Source organism: Galeopterus variegatus, unplaced genomic scaffold (assembly GCF_000696425.1).
Source record: "Galeopterus variegatus unplaced genomic scaffold, G_variegatus-3.0.2 Scaffold176, whole genome shotgun sequence".
In the NCBI taxonomy this organism is placed as follows: Eukaryota; Metazoa; Chordata; class Mammalia; order Dermoptera; family Cynocephalidae; genus Galeopterus; species Galeopterus variegatus.
The window spans coordinates 211,685-231,511 of record NW_007726287.1 but is presented as its reverse complement, the minus strand read 5'-3'; the positions used below and the strand labels follow the sequence as shown (position 1 = coordinate 231,511).

Here is a 19,827-nt window from a genome sequence, read left to right as displayed (position 1 = left end):
TCTTTGGGTTTGAGATCAGTGGGTACTTGATGCTCCCCCATGAAGTCCTCTCATGGAGCCTGCACTCTAATGTAGTCCTAAGACATGACTTCCAGAAGGTGGAAACACAGAGGGGAACAAAACAGACAAACAGCTTTCCTTCTTGAGATTTATGTTTTTAGCAGAGGAGACAGACATTAAATTATATAATTGTTTATTTTTTGAATATGGAAGTATATCCATTTGGGGAACGATCCAACCCAAGGGGTTAGGGAAGGCTCTCTGGAAGAAGTGATCTTCAAGCCAAGCTCTGAAGGATGACAAGAGGCAGGGAAGGTGGGGAGGCAGCAGAGAGAATTCCAGGGAGAGCCAAGGAAAGGATTGTGGCATGTTTGAGGAAACAAAACAAGGCACATGTGGCTGAAGTGCACAGTTGGAAAGGAGAGGTCAAAGATGAGGCTGTGAGGGGGACAGAGACCTTATGGTGCAGGGCACTGTTCTCTCTTGTACTCTGCGACCAGACAGAGTGCATTACAGTGAGCCTCATGTACATTTAGACTAATATAATATAAAATATATTATCATGACTCCAGGCTTGTTATTTGTCATACAATTTCATTTTGTTGTGATTTTTCCCCCTGAGGCTAATGTTTAAAATGCAAAAATAAACCATCATTGTCACATTTCCCTATAGGAATAAAATGGAAGGAGAATCGAACAGATTTGAAATCTACACTCCAGTTTTTGACAAGAAAAAGAAAAAGTATTCTGTACATAAGAAAGGACATCGAAAACGTTCCCATGAAAGTTTCACAGACTCCTCCCTGACAAGTGAACAGTCTCAAATAACAAAGAGTAAAAAGAAAAGAAAGGATTTCCAGCATCTCATTTCTTCTCCTTTGAAGAACTCAGAAATTTGTGATGAGACTGAAAAGGCTACTTCTACACCCAAAAAGAAGAAAAAGAGAAGAAAAAGTGTTTTGGGGGTAGACAAGGAAACAGCTGTTACATGTGTCCTTGTGGATAAAAAAAAGATTGAGAAAACACGAAAGAATTTTAGAAAGGATGTTGATGTCGTTTATGTTGATATGAGCAAGGCAGAAAAGTCAATAAAAGAGCCTGAAGCAGATGAATGGCATGCAGTTACTAAGTCATGTAAAAATGAGTCAGAAGAACTACATGATAAAGTTAGAGAGAAAAAGAACAAAAAACGTCGAAGGAAAGTTACATCCTGTGATGCCGTACAAGAAAGCTGTCCTGTGAGCATCACCCTGCCCCACCCAGAATCACACGAGCAGGAACTCCTTTCTGTGGACCTAGAAGGCGAAATTACAGACCTACCAGTGTCTGCTGAGAAAGACAAGTCTAAGAGAAAAAAGAAAAAGAAGTCCAAAAAACAGGAATTTGAGGCATTGGTCATGCCTGAAAGTCTTGAGAACACATACCCTGCAGGATCACAAGTGGTTGGTGAGGTTGAGACTGCAGAAGGCAGTGATGCACTTAATGGGGTCCAGGAATCCAATAATATAAAGAAAAAGTCTAAGAAAAGGAAGCATATTTCTGTCAAAAGTGCTGTAGCTTCAGGAGATGATTTTTCAATGCTCAGTAAGAACTCTGAGAATACCCCCTTTGATTCACTGGAAGGTGATGGTACCTTGATTGAAGAAAGTGTGAAACCCAGGCCACAAAAGAAGAAAACGCAGGCCTATCCAGAAGAGAAGCGTGTGGAAGAGGTGCAGAGGTAATGGAGAACAGCATGCCTTCTGTTGGTATGCGTCTTTTGTAAGCATTCTGCACGTAGCCTCTCTTTTCAGCACATACATGTTAAATGGCAGGAATCATGAAGAGATAGATCATCTCATGTACAGAATAATGTCCACCTTTAATTGAGTAAACATGGCAGATAATTTCATCATGTATAAAATAATGCAGTTTGATCAGATTTTCACTAAGAACTATTTCAGCCTTGAAATTCTGTAAGTTTAAAAACCATTTTAAGACCCCCAAATTACCTTTGTTTTCTCTTATTTTACTTAATGCCCCAAAGCACAAGAGTAGTGATGCTGACACATTGTAATTGTTCTATTTTAGTTACCATTGTTAATCTCTTAGTGTGTCTAATTTATAAATTTAACTTTATCATAGGTATGTATGTGTAGGAAATAACATGGTATATACAAGATTCAGTATTATCCATGGTTTCAGGTATCTGCTAGGGATCTTGGAACATATCCCTCACAGGCAAGGCGGGGGGGGGACTCCATATCCAAGTTAATAAAGATACGTTAAAGAGTTTGAAAATCATGGACTGAATCAACTCCTAGATTCTGTCTAGCTTTAACACTCTAGTAGTCTGAGAGTCACTTTTAAAAAGAATTTAAGGTTGTTAGGTTGCAGACAACATGATCTTATATATTGAAAACTCTAAAAGCTCCACCAAAAAACTCTTAGAACTGATAAACAAATTCAGTAAAGTTGCAGGATACAAATTCAATATATATTAAAAAGTATTTCTATAAATCAATAATGAGCAAGGTAAAGAAATCAAGAAAGCAATCCCATTTACAACAGCGACAAAAAAATAAAATATCTAGGAATAAATTTAGCCAAGGAGGTGAAAGATCTCTGCAAGGAAATGTATAAAAAAATGATGAAAGAAATAGAAAAGGGCACAAAGAAATGGAAAGGCATTCCATGTTCATGGATTGGAAGAATTAATATTCTGAAAATGACCATACTACCAAAACAAAAGCAAATTACAGATACAGTGCTATCCTTATCAAAATACCAATGATCTTCACAGAAATTTTTTTAAAATCCTAAAATTCATATGGAACCACAAAAGACCCCAAACAGCCAAAGCAATCCTGAGCAAAAGGAGCAGAGGTGGAGGCATCACTCTACCTGACTTCGAAATATACAACAAAGCTATAGTAACCAAAACAGCATGGTACTGACATAAAAACAGACACATGGACCAATGGAACGGAATGGAGAACTGAGAAATAAAGCCACCTATTTATAACCAACTGATTTTTGACAAAGGTGCCAAGAATATTCATTGAGGAAAAGACAGTCTCTTCAGTGAATGGTGCTAGGAAAACTGGATATCAGTATGCAGAAGAATGAAACTAGAACCCTTTCTCTCACCATATACAAAAATCAACTCAAGATGGATTAAAGTCTTAAATGTAAGACATGAAGCTGCTAGAAGAAAACAGTAATGCTTTAGGACATTGGTCTGGACAAAGACCTTATGAAAAGGCACAGGCAATAGAAGCAAAGATAGGCAGATGGGATTATATCATACTAAAAGACTTCTGCGCAACAAAGGAAACAATCAGCAGAGTGAAGTTAACTTGCAAAAAGGGAGAAAATATTTGCAAACTATGCATCTGACAAAGGAATTAATATCCAGAATATACAAGAAATTCAAACAATTCAAAGGAAAAAATCTGACTTAAAAAATGGACAAATGAACTGAATAGACATTTTTTCAAAAAAGGACAAATGGCTGACTGATATATGCATAAATGCTCAACACCACTAATCATCAGGGAAATGCAAGTCAAAACCACAGTGAGCTATCATCTTAATCCAGTTAGAATGGCTATTTTCAAAAAGACAAAATATGCTAGCAAGGATGCAGAGAAACTCTTGTATGCTTTTGGAGGGAATGCAAATTTGTGCAGCCATTATGGAAAACACTTTGGAGGTTCCTCAAAACACTAAAAATAGAACTACCGTGTGATCCAACAATCCCACTACTGGGTATATAGCCAAAGGAGAGGAAATGAATATATAGACAAGATATCTGTACACCTATGTTTATTGCAGCACTATTCACAACAGCCAAGTTTTGGAATCAACCTAAGTGTCCATCAGCAGGTGAATGGATAAAGAAAATACACAATGGAATACTGTTCAGCCATGAAAAGAATGAAATCCTGTCATTTGGGGCAACATGGATGAGTTTGAAGGACATTAAGTTAAGTGAAGTAAACCAGGAACAGAAAGACTGCATGTTCTCACTCATGTGGGAGCTAAGAAGGCTGATCACATAAAAGTAGAGAGTAGAAGAGTGGTTACCAGAGGCCGGAAGGGGGAGGGGGACAGGGAGCAGTTGATTAACAGATACAGAATTACAGCTAGATAGGAGGAATAAGATTTAATGTTCTAAAACACTAGGGTGACTATAATCAACAATTTATTGTATACTGAAGAGAAGATTTTAAATGTTCCCAACACAAAGAAATGACAAATGTTTAAAGTAATGGGGAAAAAAAAAATCAGTGGTTGCCAGGGTTTCAGGGGAGGAGGTAGGGAATGAGGGATGAAAAGGTGGAGCATAAGAGACTTTTAGGGCAGTGAAACTGTTCTGTATGATACTGTAATGAATACACAATATGTATTTTGCAAAACCCATAGAACCAAACAATCCAAAGAGGGAACCCTAATATAAAATTGAGTTAACAGTAACGGGTCAATGTTGGTTCATACTTGTAACATGTGCTACACAATGGAAGATGTTAACAATAAGAAAGGGTGGGGGGGTGAGCTATCTGTAGTTTCTGCATAATTTTTCTATAAACCTAAAACTACTATAAGTAAAGTCTTAAGGGGAAAAAAATAAAAAGAAAAACTTCTTGGGGGGAAAAGCAAATAGAAAGAAAAATAAATTGACTTTTACACCTTGCAGAAGAAGCTATTAGGTCAAGTGATATGTTAATGTTAACACAATTTTCCGTCTTAGGTCAGAACCTACAAATGAAGATAGCAATTTGGAATCAACTAAAGATTCTGAAGTAAGATATTTATCTGAAGATTCAGATGATTCGGATGTGGATTTGCATTATGCCGTGAAGCAGCTCCAGAAGTTCATTCCTGACATAAAGGAAAGGGCTCCCACTACAATTAAGCGAATGTATCGGGATGACTTGGGACGGTTTAAAGAATTCAAAGCACAAGGTGAGCTTGTGGAACTTTAATATTTGTTGAAGTTTCCTGTATGCGAAGCTAGCACCTGACTTTCTTTTGCAAATGATTCAGATTTTTAGATTCGCAGGAAGCATCCTTTAGCTACTTCCAGCTTTATCTCTGAGCTGTGAAATTAGCAAAATGAAATACACTCTTTTCTTCCTCTTGCTCAACTTCTGGTGCAGGCGGCAAGGAAGAGGGGGGCTGAAGGGACCAGTGGATCGCCGGGCTAGAAGATCAGTGCTGCAAGAAGAGGAGGTTGATTGGTTGAGACACTAGGAAGGATACAAAAGTAAAATAAAATTAAAACACTGTCAAATTAACATCATCAACTTGGATGACGTGTACTTTCTTTCCCCAAGATATTAACTTAAAGGTGAGCTGGTTGTAGTGGGCATGCACTCAAGTGGGACCCAACTTTTTTCCTTTTTGATTTCGTTGTGTTGCAAGAACATCCCAGAGAGTTTTTTGGATTTAAGAATAAGCTACAAATTTAGGGCTGTGTACTACAAATGAGCGATATTTACTGAGTGTCTGCTATGAAGGCCCAATACCACTGGTCATTGAAAAAAGTAAAAAGAGGGGCCTTAACCTTATGGAGTTAGGTGGAAGAGAATAGTTCAAAAAAATAGATAAATTAAGCAAAAAAGAAAAAAAAAATATGACAAATACACGCATAATTTATACAGCAATATCTGATATCTCATTGGTATATTCTGTTTTGAAATTTTTTTTTGTTTGGCGACTCACTGGTAGGGGCATCCAAACTCTTGACTTTGGTGTTATAACACCATGCTCTAACCGCTTGAGCCACACAGCCAGCCCTGTGTTGAAATTTTTAGGAGTATATGTTTTATAAAAGATATTTTAAAAATGAACCTAAAGACAGAAAAATGTACTGTATAACACAGTCAATACATGATGAAACTCGAGTGCTTTGTGTTGTGACTGGGAAGACAGTGTAAAGTGCCCTGACATTTGTCACCCCTCCCCCAGTGCATGTGCATAGACAATACACATAAATCTTCCCGTTCATGCCAACATACTCACAGTCCTACCTGAGGTCATTGTCACAAGGGAGTAAAGTGGAGGCTTCTTTTAAACTTTTATTTCAATGCTACTTGAATTTTTAATAAAGCTATGTTACTTTTTAACATTAAAAAATAACGATTTTAAAAAGAGATGGATGAAGCAGAAAAGGTCACTTTAGAATAGGATGACCAGGGAAGACTGGGAGGAGAGGTGTGGCTGCGTGTGAAGACTGGAGGGCCAACGTCAGGTGCACAGGCAGGGAGGTGCTGGCTGGCGCTTGAGCTGTGATCGCTGATGGAAGACCCAGCGGCAGGTTTGCTTTTGTTCATTATTGACAGTATATACTTTCTTTCTCCCCCCCCACCCCAACATCCTAGGTGTCGCTATTAAATTTGGCAAGTTTTCTGCCAAGGAAAATAAGCAGTTAGAGAAAAATGTGCAAGAATTTTTAGCCTTGACAGGAATTGAGAATGCAGACAAGCTGTTGTATACAGACAGATATCCAAAGGAAAAGTCTGTGATCACCGATTTAAAAAGAAAACACTCGTTTAGATTGCACATTGGTAAGTTTAGAAATGTTCGCTCTTTGACCATCCACAGCCTTCCAGCCATAAACAAGATCACCCACGGTAAGCACCTGGCAAGTGCCTGGCTGTTCCGTGCATGTGGTACACGTTAACTGCTGCTGTGGCTAACACTGTCCTTACTGCCAGTCTGTTCTTCTGGGTATTTGGAATGTGTTCATGTCTCTCAAGTATAGTGCTTTTACAGATTTTGAGAAAAATTAAATAGCCAACTTCTATCTTTCTTCCTTGGCAATAGTTAGGGTTTGAGTTTCTCTTCTTGTTCTTTATTATTTATTTTTTGTGTATACTACACAAAGTACATCCTTATTTGCACCCATAGTCTCCTTAGTTTTAAATGTGACCACATGTGTGCTTTATAGCTGGAACCCTCCTCTGAAGGTACTGCTTGGAAAGTTAGAAGCTCATGAAGTAATATAGGATTGGAATGAAAGAAAATCTTTTTTGAATGTAAAGAGGATAATTTCTTTGGTTACTTTCTTGTCTGGAATGCACAAAGGAAAACAGGATAGTGAGCCCCTGTTGAGGGATTATTTCATCTTTATAGTGAAAAAGAAAATAGCCTAATTTGGAAAGATTTGGAAAAAAGCCTAATTTGCTCATCTTATGGAGAACTGTTGGCATGTGTCCCCCACTTTAGTGTTCCCTTCCTCTTAATTCAAATGATGTACAAATTACTTTGCCTTAAAAGTGTCTTTTCAATGAATTGAGTAGACTGGAAGCTGGAGCCTCTATGTACTAAGCATCTAGTTGGCAAAGATCTGCAAGGAAACTGGTGACTGTGTACATCTGCTTCCCAAGACAGCTTTCTGCAGGACATAGGAAATCTCAGCCTTCACGTGGGGTTAGGATAGTGAGTGTTGCTGAAAAGGGCTATTCTAGGTTCCTTTACAGATGTGGCTACATTTCATGCCAGGCTCTTCGTGCCTCCTCTGACTGCCTTTCTTCTGACCATAGGTAAGGGCATTGCCCGGCCCTGGAAACTAGTATACTATCGAGCAAAGAAGATGTTTGATGTCAATAATTACAAAGGCAGGTAAGAAAAAAGTCTTAGCAGCTTGAGACAGAACATTTTTCTAATCTTTGCTGGCACCATAAATCAAAATAGTCACAGCAATAGATTGGAAGTAAAAATCATGGAGATGTTTGTGTGTGAAACCAGATTATGTATTTATCGTCAAGTGTATGTCTTCAAGACCCATTTCAATTTCCACCTTTTGAGATCTTGTCTTTCCTAAATCCTCAGCATTTTTTTTGTACTTTCATTTTAGTACTCAACATCCTCTAGCTCTCTCATTGTTACTCGTGTTTTCTCTGCTCTCTTCTACATTGTAAGCTCCTATGAGCCCAAACATTCCTTCTCAACACTGTGTTCCCTTTAGCACTTAGCACAGTTGTTTGGGTTTTCAGTAAATATGTGAGGTGGAGGGAAACGCTAGTACTAGATGGTCACTTAAGTACAGGTCAGTAGTGTCAGTGCGGGGTGCTTCATGTCCTTCTCTCCTCCCTTTCCCTCAGATAAAAGATTCAATTGTAATATGTTTCCAACATTCCAAATTGAAAAAATAAACCTAGATGAACTGTTGGCTAGGGTAAGTGCTCTGCTCAAGGACAAAGGCATAAGCTGGAAGGTGTCCGCTCTGCTTCCAACAGCCCCGAAAACAGCTATGGGCTCAACTACTTGACCTCACTCTGGGAGGCAGATTGTGTAGATTTTCTAGGAGCATCAGTTGAGTTCTGCTTAGCTATATGATTTTAAACCAAGTTTTATGTGTGTATATATACACATAAATGTCCAGCCTTGGTTTGATACAACCTTGCTTTCTTTTTAAAATGTTTACAAAAAGGAACCAGCCTTAAGTGAGGAAAGGTCACGCACACACAGACTGAGACCTGCCCTGCCCTCTCTTCCCAAACCCCAATTGTGAAAGAACTAAAGATGGCATTTTTTTTTTTTTTTTTTTTTTTTAAAGATGACCGGTAAGGGGATCTTAACCCTCGACTTGGTGTTGTCAGCACCACGCTCACCCAGTGAGCGAACCGCCCATCCCTATATGGGATCCGAACCCGTGGCCTTGGTGTTATCAGCACCGCACTCTACCGAGTGAGCCACAGGCCGGCCCTAAAGATGGCATTTTAAATGGGACTTAAAAGAATGCTTTTGGCAAATTAATGGTGGGAGCTGAGGTAACATATTTTTCTACCTGTGACATAGGTAGGGGAATGACATTTTTATTATATTTATTATTATGATAGAATAATAAAAGTCTGTGATTCCAATAACTTAAAAGTTTATTCTTGCTGTATTGATTTATTATTATGATAGAATAATAAAAGTCTGTGATTCCAATAACTTAAAAGTTTATTCTTTTTGTGTTGTGGTGATCATTTATTCCTAAAATATTTTTTCAAGTTAAGGAATTCTTAAATGAAAAAAAAAACCATACAGTGTAAAAACTTTAATAATTTTAAGGTTGTGGGGGAGTTTGGAGGTCAGTACACCTGTCTCCCTGTTTTTGTACACTTAGTTTTACTCTTACTTCCTCTTTTCTGTTGCTTCAGGGATGTCTTTAAGTTGTTTTTTTTTTTATCTCAGAAAGACCCTGATTGCCTTGAGAAGAAAACTACTAGAAAGTATTCCATTTTGATATCCATGATTCTTAATAGTGAAGAATAACGTATCTCTATTTACCGTGCTCTGCATTTATTGCAGATAAATTTCTGAAAACACTAGGATGTTATTGTCCTGAAGCAGGACTGGATCACTATCATCAGAAATTGTTAGTATTTTACTAAGGCTTCTTTTGTATTGCCTTAGTAATAGCATAAACCACCATTCCCCACCCATGTATTAAGGTTTAGGAATCTTAGGAAGTTATAAAGATCACTTTTCTTTACTTAAATATTGAAGGTGTTTAATCTCAAAATCAATTTATAATATTATAGTACTTTTTTAGTACATTTCTCTAATATATTTGTTTTTATTTGGGGTTAATACACTATAAATTACTTAAATAGTTACATATTTGTATTAAGCCACTTGTTGCATGTGAATTGAATGTCTTATCCTTCAAGCATTATGATACTATAGTGTACAAAACTGACAAGTTTCCTGCCCTTACAGGACTTACTCTTTGAATTGTACCATCTAGTACAGTGACCACCAACCTCATGTGGCTCTTGAACACTTGAAGTGTAGTTAGTCCAGATGAGATGTCCTGTAAGAGTAAAAGACACTGCATTTTGAAGGCTTGGTATGAAGAAAAGAATGTAAAATATCTCAGTTCTTTTGATGCTGATTACATGTTGAAATGATAGCATTTTTAATATATTGGATTAAATGAAATATATTCTTAAAACTAATTTCATTTAAACTAAATTAACTGGCCAGCCACCAAAAAAAAAATAAGAATTTTTCTGTGACTACTAGAACATTTAAAATCCATATGTGTGTCACATTCTATTTCTATTGAACAACGATGGTCTAGAGGAAGAGACGTATACAAAGTAGTTCATGAATAAAGTATAATTGCAAGTCGTGACCGGTGCTATGAAAGAGCAGTGCAGTGTTCTCTGAGTGAACAGCAGGGGGACTTTAGGCTGAGTAGTCAGGGAAACACTCCCTGAAGATGGTCCGTGTAAACTGCATCTGGAGGGTTGCAAGCCCTGTCCAGGAGGGTGGAGGAAAGCCACTTCTGCTGCAGGTACAGAGGCTCTGAGGTGAGAAAGGGCTAACTAAGAGATTTCTTGCTGTGGGTCACTGTATGACTGAGCCAGCCTCTGGCCTGGGACTGCGGTGATTGATTGGTAGGATGAGTACTGTTGAGGTGCAGAAACAGGAAGTGACAAGAGCTCTGGTCATTGGTAGGACTGGTGCTGGAACCTGGTTTCCTGACATCCTGTCTCATTCATCTTTTCCCACGACTGTAGCACACTGCAACAAGAATACCGTTTTCAATCCCCTAGTTCACCCAGACTTGTAATGCGTTTTCCCTTTCTTGTAGGTATAGCAAAGGAGAGGCTGAGAAATTAAAGGTATACCATTCCCTCCATGGGAACGACTGGAAAAAGATTGGTGAGATGGTGGCCCGAAGTAACCTCTCTGTTGCCCTGAAATTCTCCCAGATCAGCAGTGGTAAGTGGCCATGTCTAGAGCCCACCTTGGTGAATAAATAAGCCCCAGAAGGCCTGGTTCAGCCCACAACTGATCCAAGGCCCAAAAATTGCTGCAGGTCCATTCTGCAGACCCATATGCAAGGAATCTGGTCGGTAGGAGAGCCTGGGCGGAGGTGGTCACTTCCCCCACGGTGGCAAGGGAGACTTTGGGAGGGCGGCATGCAGTTCAGCTGGCCTATTAGGCAGGGCCTTGTCCCAGTATCAGTGTTGGCAACCCCCTGGCTCTTTTTCTGCTCCTTTATCAAAAGTTTCGTTGGTTATATTCCTCACAGTCCTTAGGCGGGCTTACTGTTTAGCACAGGGGCTCACATGCTCCGGCCACACAGGTAGTGCTGTGTGGCCAGTTCTTCAGGATTCCAAGAAGTAAACAAAAATCTAGAATTTTAAAAAAATTTTGGGAACTCTGGATATCTTTTTTTCTCTCTTGGAAATCTCTAGATTTTTAAATATTCATCCAAATTGTTATTGGGGGAAATAAAATAATACTCTGTGGGCCAAACCAAAGATATTTGCAGGCTGCCAGTTTGAGACCTCTTTCTTACCTAGCGGGGCTGTGAAGGTCTCTAGTGAAGAAGGTGGACAGTGGATGGCTTTGCCACACTGCACAGATGATTGTCTTCAGAAATCCTCAGATGCCTCCCTTGTCAAGGACTGTGTTGGTATCACTGTGACTATCAATTTCAGAATAGAAACTCTTAGGGAGCAGACATGTACATAAAAGTCATTTGGTTATTTTTTTTCACATTAAATGTTTGAGAACCTCACAATTTCGTGTAGGAGACATTGCTCTCGGAAACAGGAAGAACAACTTTTTTGAAATTGAAAAAAAACATTGCTTTAAGACAGGACTTATTCAATAATTTCTGTCTTTGGTTCTTAAAAAGAATCCATGATCGCTTTGGTAATTTCACTTTAATTTGTATGTGATTGTGTTTGATGGTTTTAGGCTTATGTAATTGATACATCACCCATTGTCTTCTGGAAAGTGGCTGATTTATCATTTCGCTTTTAGTAATTGTATTTGAAAGTGAATAGATTAGCATCAGTAAGACTATTCTTTTATGTCTATAGAAAGAAATCGTGGTGCTTGGAGTAAGACGGAAACTCAAAGACTAATTAAGGCTGTTGAAGAAGTGATTCTAAAGAAAATATCTCTTGAAGAGTTAAAAGAGATGGACTGTAAACTCCAAGAAAATCCTGAAGGCCGTTTATCAATTGTTCGGGAAAAACTCTACAAGGGCATATCCTGGGTGGAAGTGGAAGCTAAAGTGGAGACCAGAAATTGGATGCAGTGTAAAAGTAAGTGGTAAGTTTTAACGCTTCTTACATAAAATTTCAACAAGATATTCTCTCTCTCAACTGTTTTTATTTTTATTTTTAATTATACATATTTGTGGGGTGCAGTGTGTCTCAGTACATGCATATATTGTACAATGATTCACTTAGAGTAGATAACATGTCCATCACCTCAACATTTATCTTTTCGTTGCAGTGATTACTTTCCAGATCCTCTTTGTAGCTATTTAGAAATATATAGTGTTAGTAGTATTAGCTATAGTCAGCCTAGGACACCAGAACTCATTCTTCCTATCTGCCTGTAACTTTGTACCTGGTAATCTACCTCTTCCCCTTCCCACCTTCTCTCGACAGTTTCTATGGAGTGGGTAGAGAGGTGAGGTTACTAAGAACATGTGTGACTACCGTGTGGAAAGCTTAAGTGTCAAGAATGGTCATCTCTAGTCCACTCCTCCACCTCCTTTAACATCAGTATTTAATTTAAATTAGCACTTTTATTAACTAACTAATTAATTCAGTGAAGAGTGTATGGCTTCCTCATAAATATCTTTTTTAATACTGATTATTGACTTCTGATTTCTTTATTCTGTGTCTTTCTAAGTCTTTAGCAAAACAAGGTAGTTACCTGTTTGCAGAATTTTAAAAATGATATGCAACTAATGTTCAGAAGAGGAATCATGAACATAGTGATCAGTAAAAGCTCTGCCTTTTTTTATTTTGCCTTCTAATTCATCAGTTCCTCTGTCTTCCTCTGAAGTAAAGCAGTCATCCTCTTAGCTACAGCAGTCACATAGAGATAGGTAGGTTTAGTCCTGATCTTGCTGCACATTCTGTGCCTGATGTAGCTTTGCCAAGCCCTGAAGGGTCTCTGAATTGGATGTCTAGCTGCAATGTGACTCCTTGAAGCAGCGGTTCTGCATGCTCATGACCCCCACCCCACCTGCTGCACAAAGGGTGTTCAGTGATCCCTGAAGGTCAAATAAGAATGAAATCCAGAGTAGGCATATTTATTTATGTTGAAAGCAGACTCTTAGATTATTCTGTTTATGTACCTCACAATTCTGTTGTAGAAAATATGTTTATTTAAATAGAAGACTACACTCAGGGAAATAAACTCTAAAGAACAGATAATGTGAGGGGGATAGGGGGTGCAGATTGTATAATGTGGAAGAAGCAGAGTCCTTTCTACCCCTATATTTTAGGCTATAGAAGGGAGGGAGTGTGTTATAGCCTCAAATGGAAGATGACATATCTGTGTTAAAAAGGGGAAATGATTAAGGGTAGTACTACTTCAGAATCAACATAATTAAGATCCCATGCAATTTACATGCAAATTTTTTAATTTGAAGAGAAAAATAGGAAACTTCAGCCCTGAACATATATTTATCTTGTGTAACAATCAAGTGATACATTTCAAACCTGTAAACACTAATGGCTGTTCGTAGGAACAGAATGGTCGATTATCTGCATGTGTGCCTTGTATCTTCATTATTGCATGCTTCTCTTAGCCCTGGGGGAGTTGTGTAGCACACAGCCCCTCAGGTAGGTAACAATCAAGTGATACATTTCAAACCTGTAAACACTAATGGCTGTTCGTAGGAACAGAATTGTCGATTATCTGCATGTGTGCCTTGTATCTTCATTATTGCATGCTTCTCTTAGCCCTGGGGGAGTTGTGTAGCACACAGCCCCTCAGGTAACAGGACTAGTGTAAAACACACAGCCCTTCCAAGAGAGTGCAGCAAAGGTGAGTTGCTCAGGACATGCGTGAGATTAGGGCTGCCACCTAGGGAGGTGGGCAACCAGAATACCAGACACAAAGTTCTGGGACTTAGCGCACACACTAAGCAACTTTATTCTCTGCAACCTTGCTTTATATATGTTTTAGCCAGCTGTAAACCCCTCCCATACCTCCCCGTCTCCTAGGCAACCCCATAGGATGCCTGTGGTTTGTGGTAAAGCCTTGCGAGTTCTTGCTGACACAGTCTCAGTATAGCAACAGTGACTGCATCTTTAGTTCATGTTCTCCTTAGTTTTCCTCCACATTATCAGCAGTGTAAATATAACAGCTAATCCACTGATAAGATTGTGACAAATTTTGCTTTTCAAAATAAGTACTTTTTAAATATTTATAATGGGGTCACTGCTCTCACAAGGAACTTCAGTCAGCCCTTTCCCCCAGCCATTAGCTTTGGGTATTAAACGAATCATCAAATCACTTATCACTACTGAATTTGTCGTATTTGGTGTTCCAGTAGCTGGGAATGGTAATAAGAGCAATGTTCATCTGTTTTATAAACAATCAAAAATAAATTGATCTGACATAGTGTCCTTTAGCACCTGCTAATGGGCTTATTGTTTTTTTCTCCCTTTTTTAAACTTTTTATTATGAAAATTTTATAACACCAACATATAACTCCTTGTATCCATCATCTAGTTTGTTTTTGGTGGCTGGCCGGTATAGGAATCCACACCCTTGATCTTGGTGCTATAACACCTCACTCTAAGCAACTGAGCCAACTGGCCAGCCCCATGTCATCCAATTTCAGTAACCATCAACTTTCCGTTATTTTATTTATGCCTTCCCACTTTTTTTTTAAATAGGTATATTCTTTTTTTTTTTTTTTTTTTTTTTTTTTTTTTTTTTTTTTTTGCCTTCCCCCTTTTTTTTTAAAAAAGGTTTTTTTTTTTTTTCCCTGCCCCTTTTTTTTTAAAAAGATGACCGGTAAGGGGATCTCAACCCTTGGCTTGGTGTTGTCAGCACCATGCTCAGCCAGTGAGCGGCCGGTCTGTATGTGGGATCCGAACCCTCGGCGGGAGCGCCGCTGCACTTCCCAAGTGGCGCACTGTAGCAGTGCGCCACCGGGCCGGCCCCTAAATAGGTATATTCTTGATGGTGATAAATATTAGCAGTGATGAGTAGAAAAGTTAGAAATTGGTTCTGAATGAGAGCAATTTAGATGAGGAAGATATAGGAAATTTTAAAGGAAACTTTACCGCTGAAGGTCAACTATATTTTTCTTTCTTTTAATGTAGGACAGAAATTCTAACCAAGAGGATGACTAATGGTCGGGACATATACCGTGGAGTTAATGCCCTGCAGTCCAAAATCAACCTTATTGAAAGGTACAAAAGTAGAAATTGATGCTACTTTAACTGTTTTTCTCTCTAGCCAAAGAGTAGTTGTTAACACAGCAGAGTCTGCAGTGATATTGCCAGGGTTCAAATCCCTTTCTACAGGTTCTAGCATTTTCTGCAGATTCCAGCACCTGCTACAGGTTCCAGCAGCTTATACATGTATTACTGTGGGCATGTGACCTACCTTTCTAAGTTTCAGTTTACTCATCCTAAATGAGGATGATAGTAATAGTACCTACCTCTTAGTGTTATTGGGAGGATAAAATGAGTAATGCGTGTACAACGTACAAAGTACTCAATATATGTAGTTACTTTAGTCTTTGAAGCTTTTCATATATGTATATAAAAATAATATATATCTATATATATTATTTGCATTCATTGGAAATGGAGGTAAATAATTCAGACAGAGCCCTAACTGCTCTCCGGCATAAGTTTGTTGGTGTTACTGTTGCTTGGTCCTTGAGTTCCTGGTCCATGCAGTGTCCTCCCTGAAGTGTTTGAAGTGTTACAAGGGCAGGGGAGATATGGGCCTGATTTATGAAGCCTGTGAGTTTAGTGGACTTAGGCTTATGTTGGCAGAATAACAACAAAGAATAGCAGAAACCTTTGGAATCTGGCCACCCTGTCCAAGTTCATCCTCCCTCTGTCATGAGCCCTACTTTAAGTCCACTTGTGAGCTTCCTGATTACGTATACTAGTCTGGCCGCTTACACCTCCACCTTTTCTTCCCCTGCTAGTGAGACAGCGTAGACTTGCAGGTCCAAAGAGAGCATCTTGTGTCAAGCAGGTCTGGGTTCCAGTGTTGGCACCACCTTTTAGTCATGAAATCTTGAGCCAGCAACTCAGTCTCGCTGCCCCATTTCTTTGTCTATAGAATGGGGCTAATCCCTCTTACCTTGAGGGTTACTGTAAATGAATTAGTGCACAAAAAGGTCTTAACACAGTGTTTGTCACTTAGTAAGTGCTGAGTACAGATACATTGTTACTATGTATCTGTGTTGAATGGTGAAGTCTGTTTTTTACAGTGACAAAGCGACATGGTTTGGTGGAAGACAAAAAGGTCTCAGAAGGAGGAGAGATGGCATCTCAGCCCATCTCTGTAGTTCACTAACAGAGTGACCTTGGACTAACCTTGGGCTAGGATGCCAACCTCTCTGGAAGTATGTGGTGAGGGAGCTGGAATGGGGGTGAAAGCGCTGGTGTCTTCCAGAGTCCATGAAATTGTTCACCACACTGATTTTTGCTTCAAATTTTTATTTTTATTTTTTCTCATAGGTTGTATAAAATAAATGTGGAAGATGCTAATGAAATAGATTGGGAAGATCTTGCTAGTGCCATAGGGTAAGACCATTTGTTTTAGTATTAAGCTAACTAAAAGATAGAGATGATTTATAATAAATGACTGCCTATTAAGTTTTAAAGAGCAGGACTGAAATTTATACTGCACGTGGAATTTTGTATAAATGGTGGTTAAAATTCATTGTGTTTGCTAGAAAACCAATTTGATATAATACAGAAAAAAAACTAAGTTTTATGAGCAAACTGTAGTTAAATGCTCTGAGCTGCTAGATAAACTTTTCATGGCATTAAATATATCATACCTAAAGTGTTTTTTGATTACAGATTTTAGGTATAGATAATACCTGGGGCCCACCCACCTATTCCACCTATATCAGTTTTCCAGTGGAAAAATAACTGTGATAAGGAAGTATTACCATACAATTAAATTGACATTGGCAGTCGATTGAGGTGAGATTGTAGATACTCTGTGTTAGTAATAAGGGAGTGAATTATCCTAGTACATAGACTTTATCAAGTCTAATTATTAGAAAATCAAAGGCCCAGAATACTCTTCATCTAGCAAATATGAGTGCCTGTATGCCAGGCATTTTTCTAGGCTCTAGGGATACAGCATTGAACAAAAGACAAATTTCTTGCTCGGCAGAGCTTATATTCTGTTGATACAAATATGAGGGTTCTTCAAAGTGTTCATGGAAAGTTTCATATTATCTTTTAATTCTATTTTTCCACAAACTTTTTGAAATGCCCTCATACAAATTTTTGTATTCTTTTTTTTTTTTCCTTTTTGTCTTTTTTACTGACCGGTAACGGGATCGCAACCCTCTGTGTTGTGCCCGTACCGGGGACCAGCCTTTTAATTCTATTTTTCCACAAACTTTTTGAAATGCCCTCATACAAATTTTTGTATTCTTTCTTTTTTTCCTTTTTGTCTTTTTTACTGACCGGTAACGGGATCGCAACCCTCTGTGTTGTGCCCGTACCAGGGACCAGCAACGGGATCGCAACCCTCGGTGTCGTGCCCACACCGCGCTCAGCCAGTGAGCGGGAACCGGTCTCCACCTGGGATCTGAACCCTTGGCAGGAGTATCGCAACCCTCGGTGTCGTGCCCGCACCGCGCTCAGCCAGTGAGCGGGAACCGGTCTCCACCTGGGATCTGAACCCTTGGCAGGAGTGCCGCCACGCTCCCAAGCGGCGCACTCTTCAGTGTGCCAGCGGGCCAGCCCCAAATTTTTGTATTCTATAGAACCAACCTAAAAACTAACAACAAACTATATTGACAACAGCAATGGCACACTAACAATAATTTACTTATTGACCACCTTCTGTATACCAGGCACAAAAGATACTTGTGAATAAGGACACTAGGAATTCACATTGTTATAATGGGAAGAGACTGTAAACAAATAAGCTAATTTCAGATGATGTGGATACTAAAAAAGAAAATAAAAATAGAGTAGAAGAGATGGGGGTGAGGGGCAATAAGATAGTGTGGTTAGGGAAGACTTCCCTTAACGGTTGCAAGGTAGCCACATATGGATGAGATGGATGAGTATTCCAGGCAGAAGAGAGTGAATACAAAAGCCTTGAGACTGGCACTGGTTGGGTACATCCAAGGGACTGAAAGGTGGCCAGGGTGGCTGGAAGGCAGTGAGGAAGAGGGTGATGGCAGCATATGAGCTAGCTGGGTCTGCAGGAGCCAGACCACCGTGTTTTCAAGATAGTTCAAATGATGTATTGACACCATAGCATGTGCTCCAAAAATTGGAGTTCAAGTTATCTTTGTGGACCCAATTTGGAGCTTTGTAAACTCTAGTAATTCCCTAGCTCAGTGGTTCTCAGCCCAGCGTGCACAATGAAATCATCAGGGAGTCCTAGCCAGGACAATTAGGCAAGAGAAATAAATAAAGGCCATCCAAACTGGAATGAAGTCAGATTGTTGCTATTTGCAAATGACATGATTTTATGTAGAGAAAATCCTAAAAGCTCCACTAAAAAACTCTTAGAACTGATAAGTGAATTCAGTAAAATTGTAGGATACAAATCAACATAGAAATATCAGCAGTGTTTCTATACACCAATAAGGAGCTAGCTGAAAAGAAATCAAGAAAGCAATCCCATTTACAGTAGTGACAAAAAAATAATATACCTAGAAATAAATTTAACCAAGGAGGTGAAAGATGTCTACAAGGAAAACTATAAAAGATTGATGAAAGAAATTGAAGAGGACACAAAGAAATGGAAAGACATCTCATGTTCATGAATTGGAAGAATTAATGTGAAAATAACCATACTACCAGTAGGGATCTATAGATTCAGTGCAATCCCTGTAAAAATACCAATGATCTTTTTCTCAGAAATAGAAAAAATAATCCTAAAATTCATATGGAACTATGAAAGACCCAAATAGCCAAAGCAATCCTGAGCAAAAGGAATAAAGCTGGAGGCATCACACTACCTGACTTCAAAATATACAACAAAGCTACAGTAACCAAAACAGCATGGTACTGGCATAAAACAGACACATAAATCAATAGAAGAGAATAGACAACTCAGAAATAAAGCCACCTACTTATAGCCAACTGATTTTCAACAGAGGTGCCAAGAATATTCACTGGGGAAAGGACACTCCCTTCAATAAATAGTGCCGGGAAAACTGGATATCCATATGCAGAAGAATGAAACTAGACCCTGTCTCTCACCATATACAAAAGTCATCTCAAAATGTATTAAAGACATAAATGTAAGACCCCATACCATGAAACTACTAGAAGACAACAGGGGAAACACTTTAGGACGTTGGTCTGGGCAAAGACTTTATGGAGAAGACTTCCAAAGCACAGGCAATAAAAGCAAAAATAGACAAATGGGATAATATCAAACTAAAAACCTGCACAGCAAAGGAAAGAGTCAACACAGTGAAGAGGCAGCCTGCAAAATTGGAGAAAACATTTGTAAACTATGTATCCGACAAGGGATTAATATCCAGAATATACAAGGAATTCAAACAACTCAACAACAACAACAAAAAATTGATTTAAAAATGGGCAAATGAGCTGAATAGATATTTTTCAAAAGAAGACATACAAATGGCCAATAGGTATATGAAAAAGTGCTTAACACCACTAATCATCAGGGAAATGCAAATCAAAACCACAGTGAAATATCATCTCATTCCAGCTTATTTGAGTCCATTTTGTGTTGCTGTAACAGAATACCTGAGACTGGGTAATTTATAAAGGAAAGAGGTTTATTTGGCTTACGATTCTGGGACAGGACAACTGCATCTGGCACGGGCCTCAGGCTGCTTCTACTCATGGTGGAAAAGCAGCAGGCAGCCAG

At 38.8% G+C, this 19,827-nt stretch overlaps 1 protein-coding gene across 3 annotated transcripts in view; it reads left to right on the top strand.

Moving 5' to 3' along the window:
- Window positions 1-680: 680 nt before the first annotated feature.
- The window catches only part of TTF1 (transcription termination factor, RNA polymerase I), a 26,175-nt gene continuing 7,028 nt past the window's right edge, over window positions 681-19,827 (top strand). Inside the window, exons 1-8 of one of the 3 annotated variants that reach the window (XM_008563631.1) lie at window positions 681-1,720; window positions 4,733-4,947; window positions 6,366-6,551; window positions 7,530-7,608; window positions 10,577-10,707; window positions 11,820-12,054; window positions 15,081-15,170; window positions 16,461-16,526. In XM_008563631.1, the coding sequence (XP_008561853.1) occupies window positions 681-1,720; window positions 4,733-4,947; window positions 6,366-6,551; window positions 7,530-7,608; window positions 10,577-10,707; window positions 11,820-12,054; window positions 15,081-15,170; window positions 16,461-16,526 (2,042 nt within the window). Of the gene's footprint in view, window positions 1,749-4,732; window positions 4,948-6,365; window positions 6,552-7,529; window positions 7,609-10,576; window positions 10,708-11,819; window positions 12,055-15,080; window positions 15,171-16,460; window positions 16,527-19,827 lie in introns of those variants that run through there. The other 2 variants (XM_008563644.1, XM_008563636.1) reach the window with 2 other exon arrangements.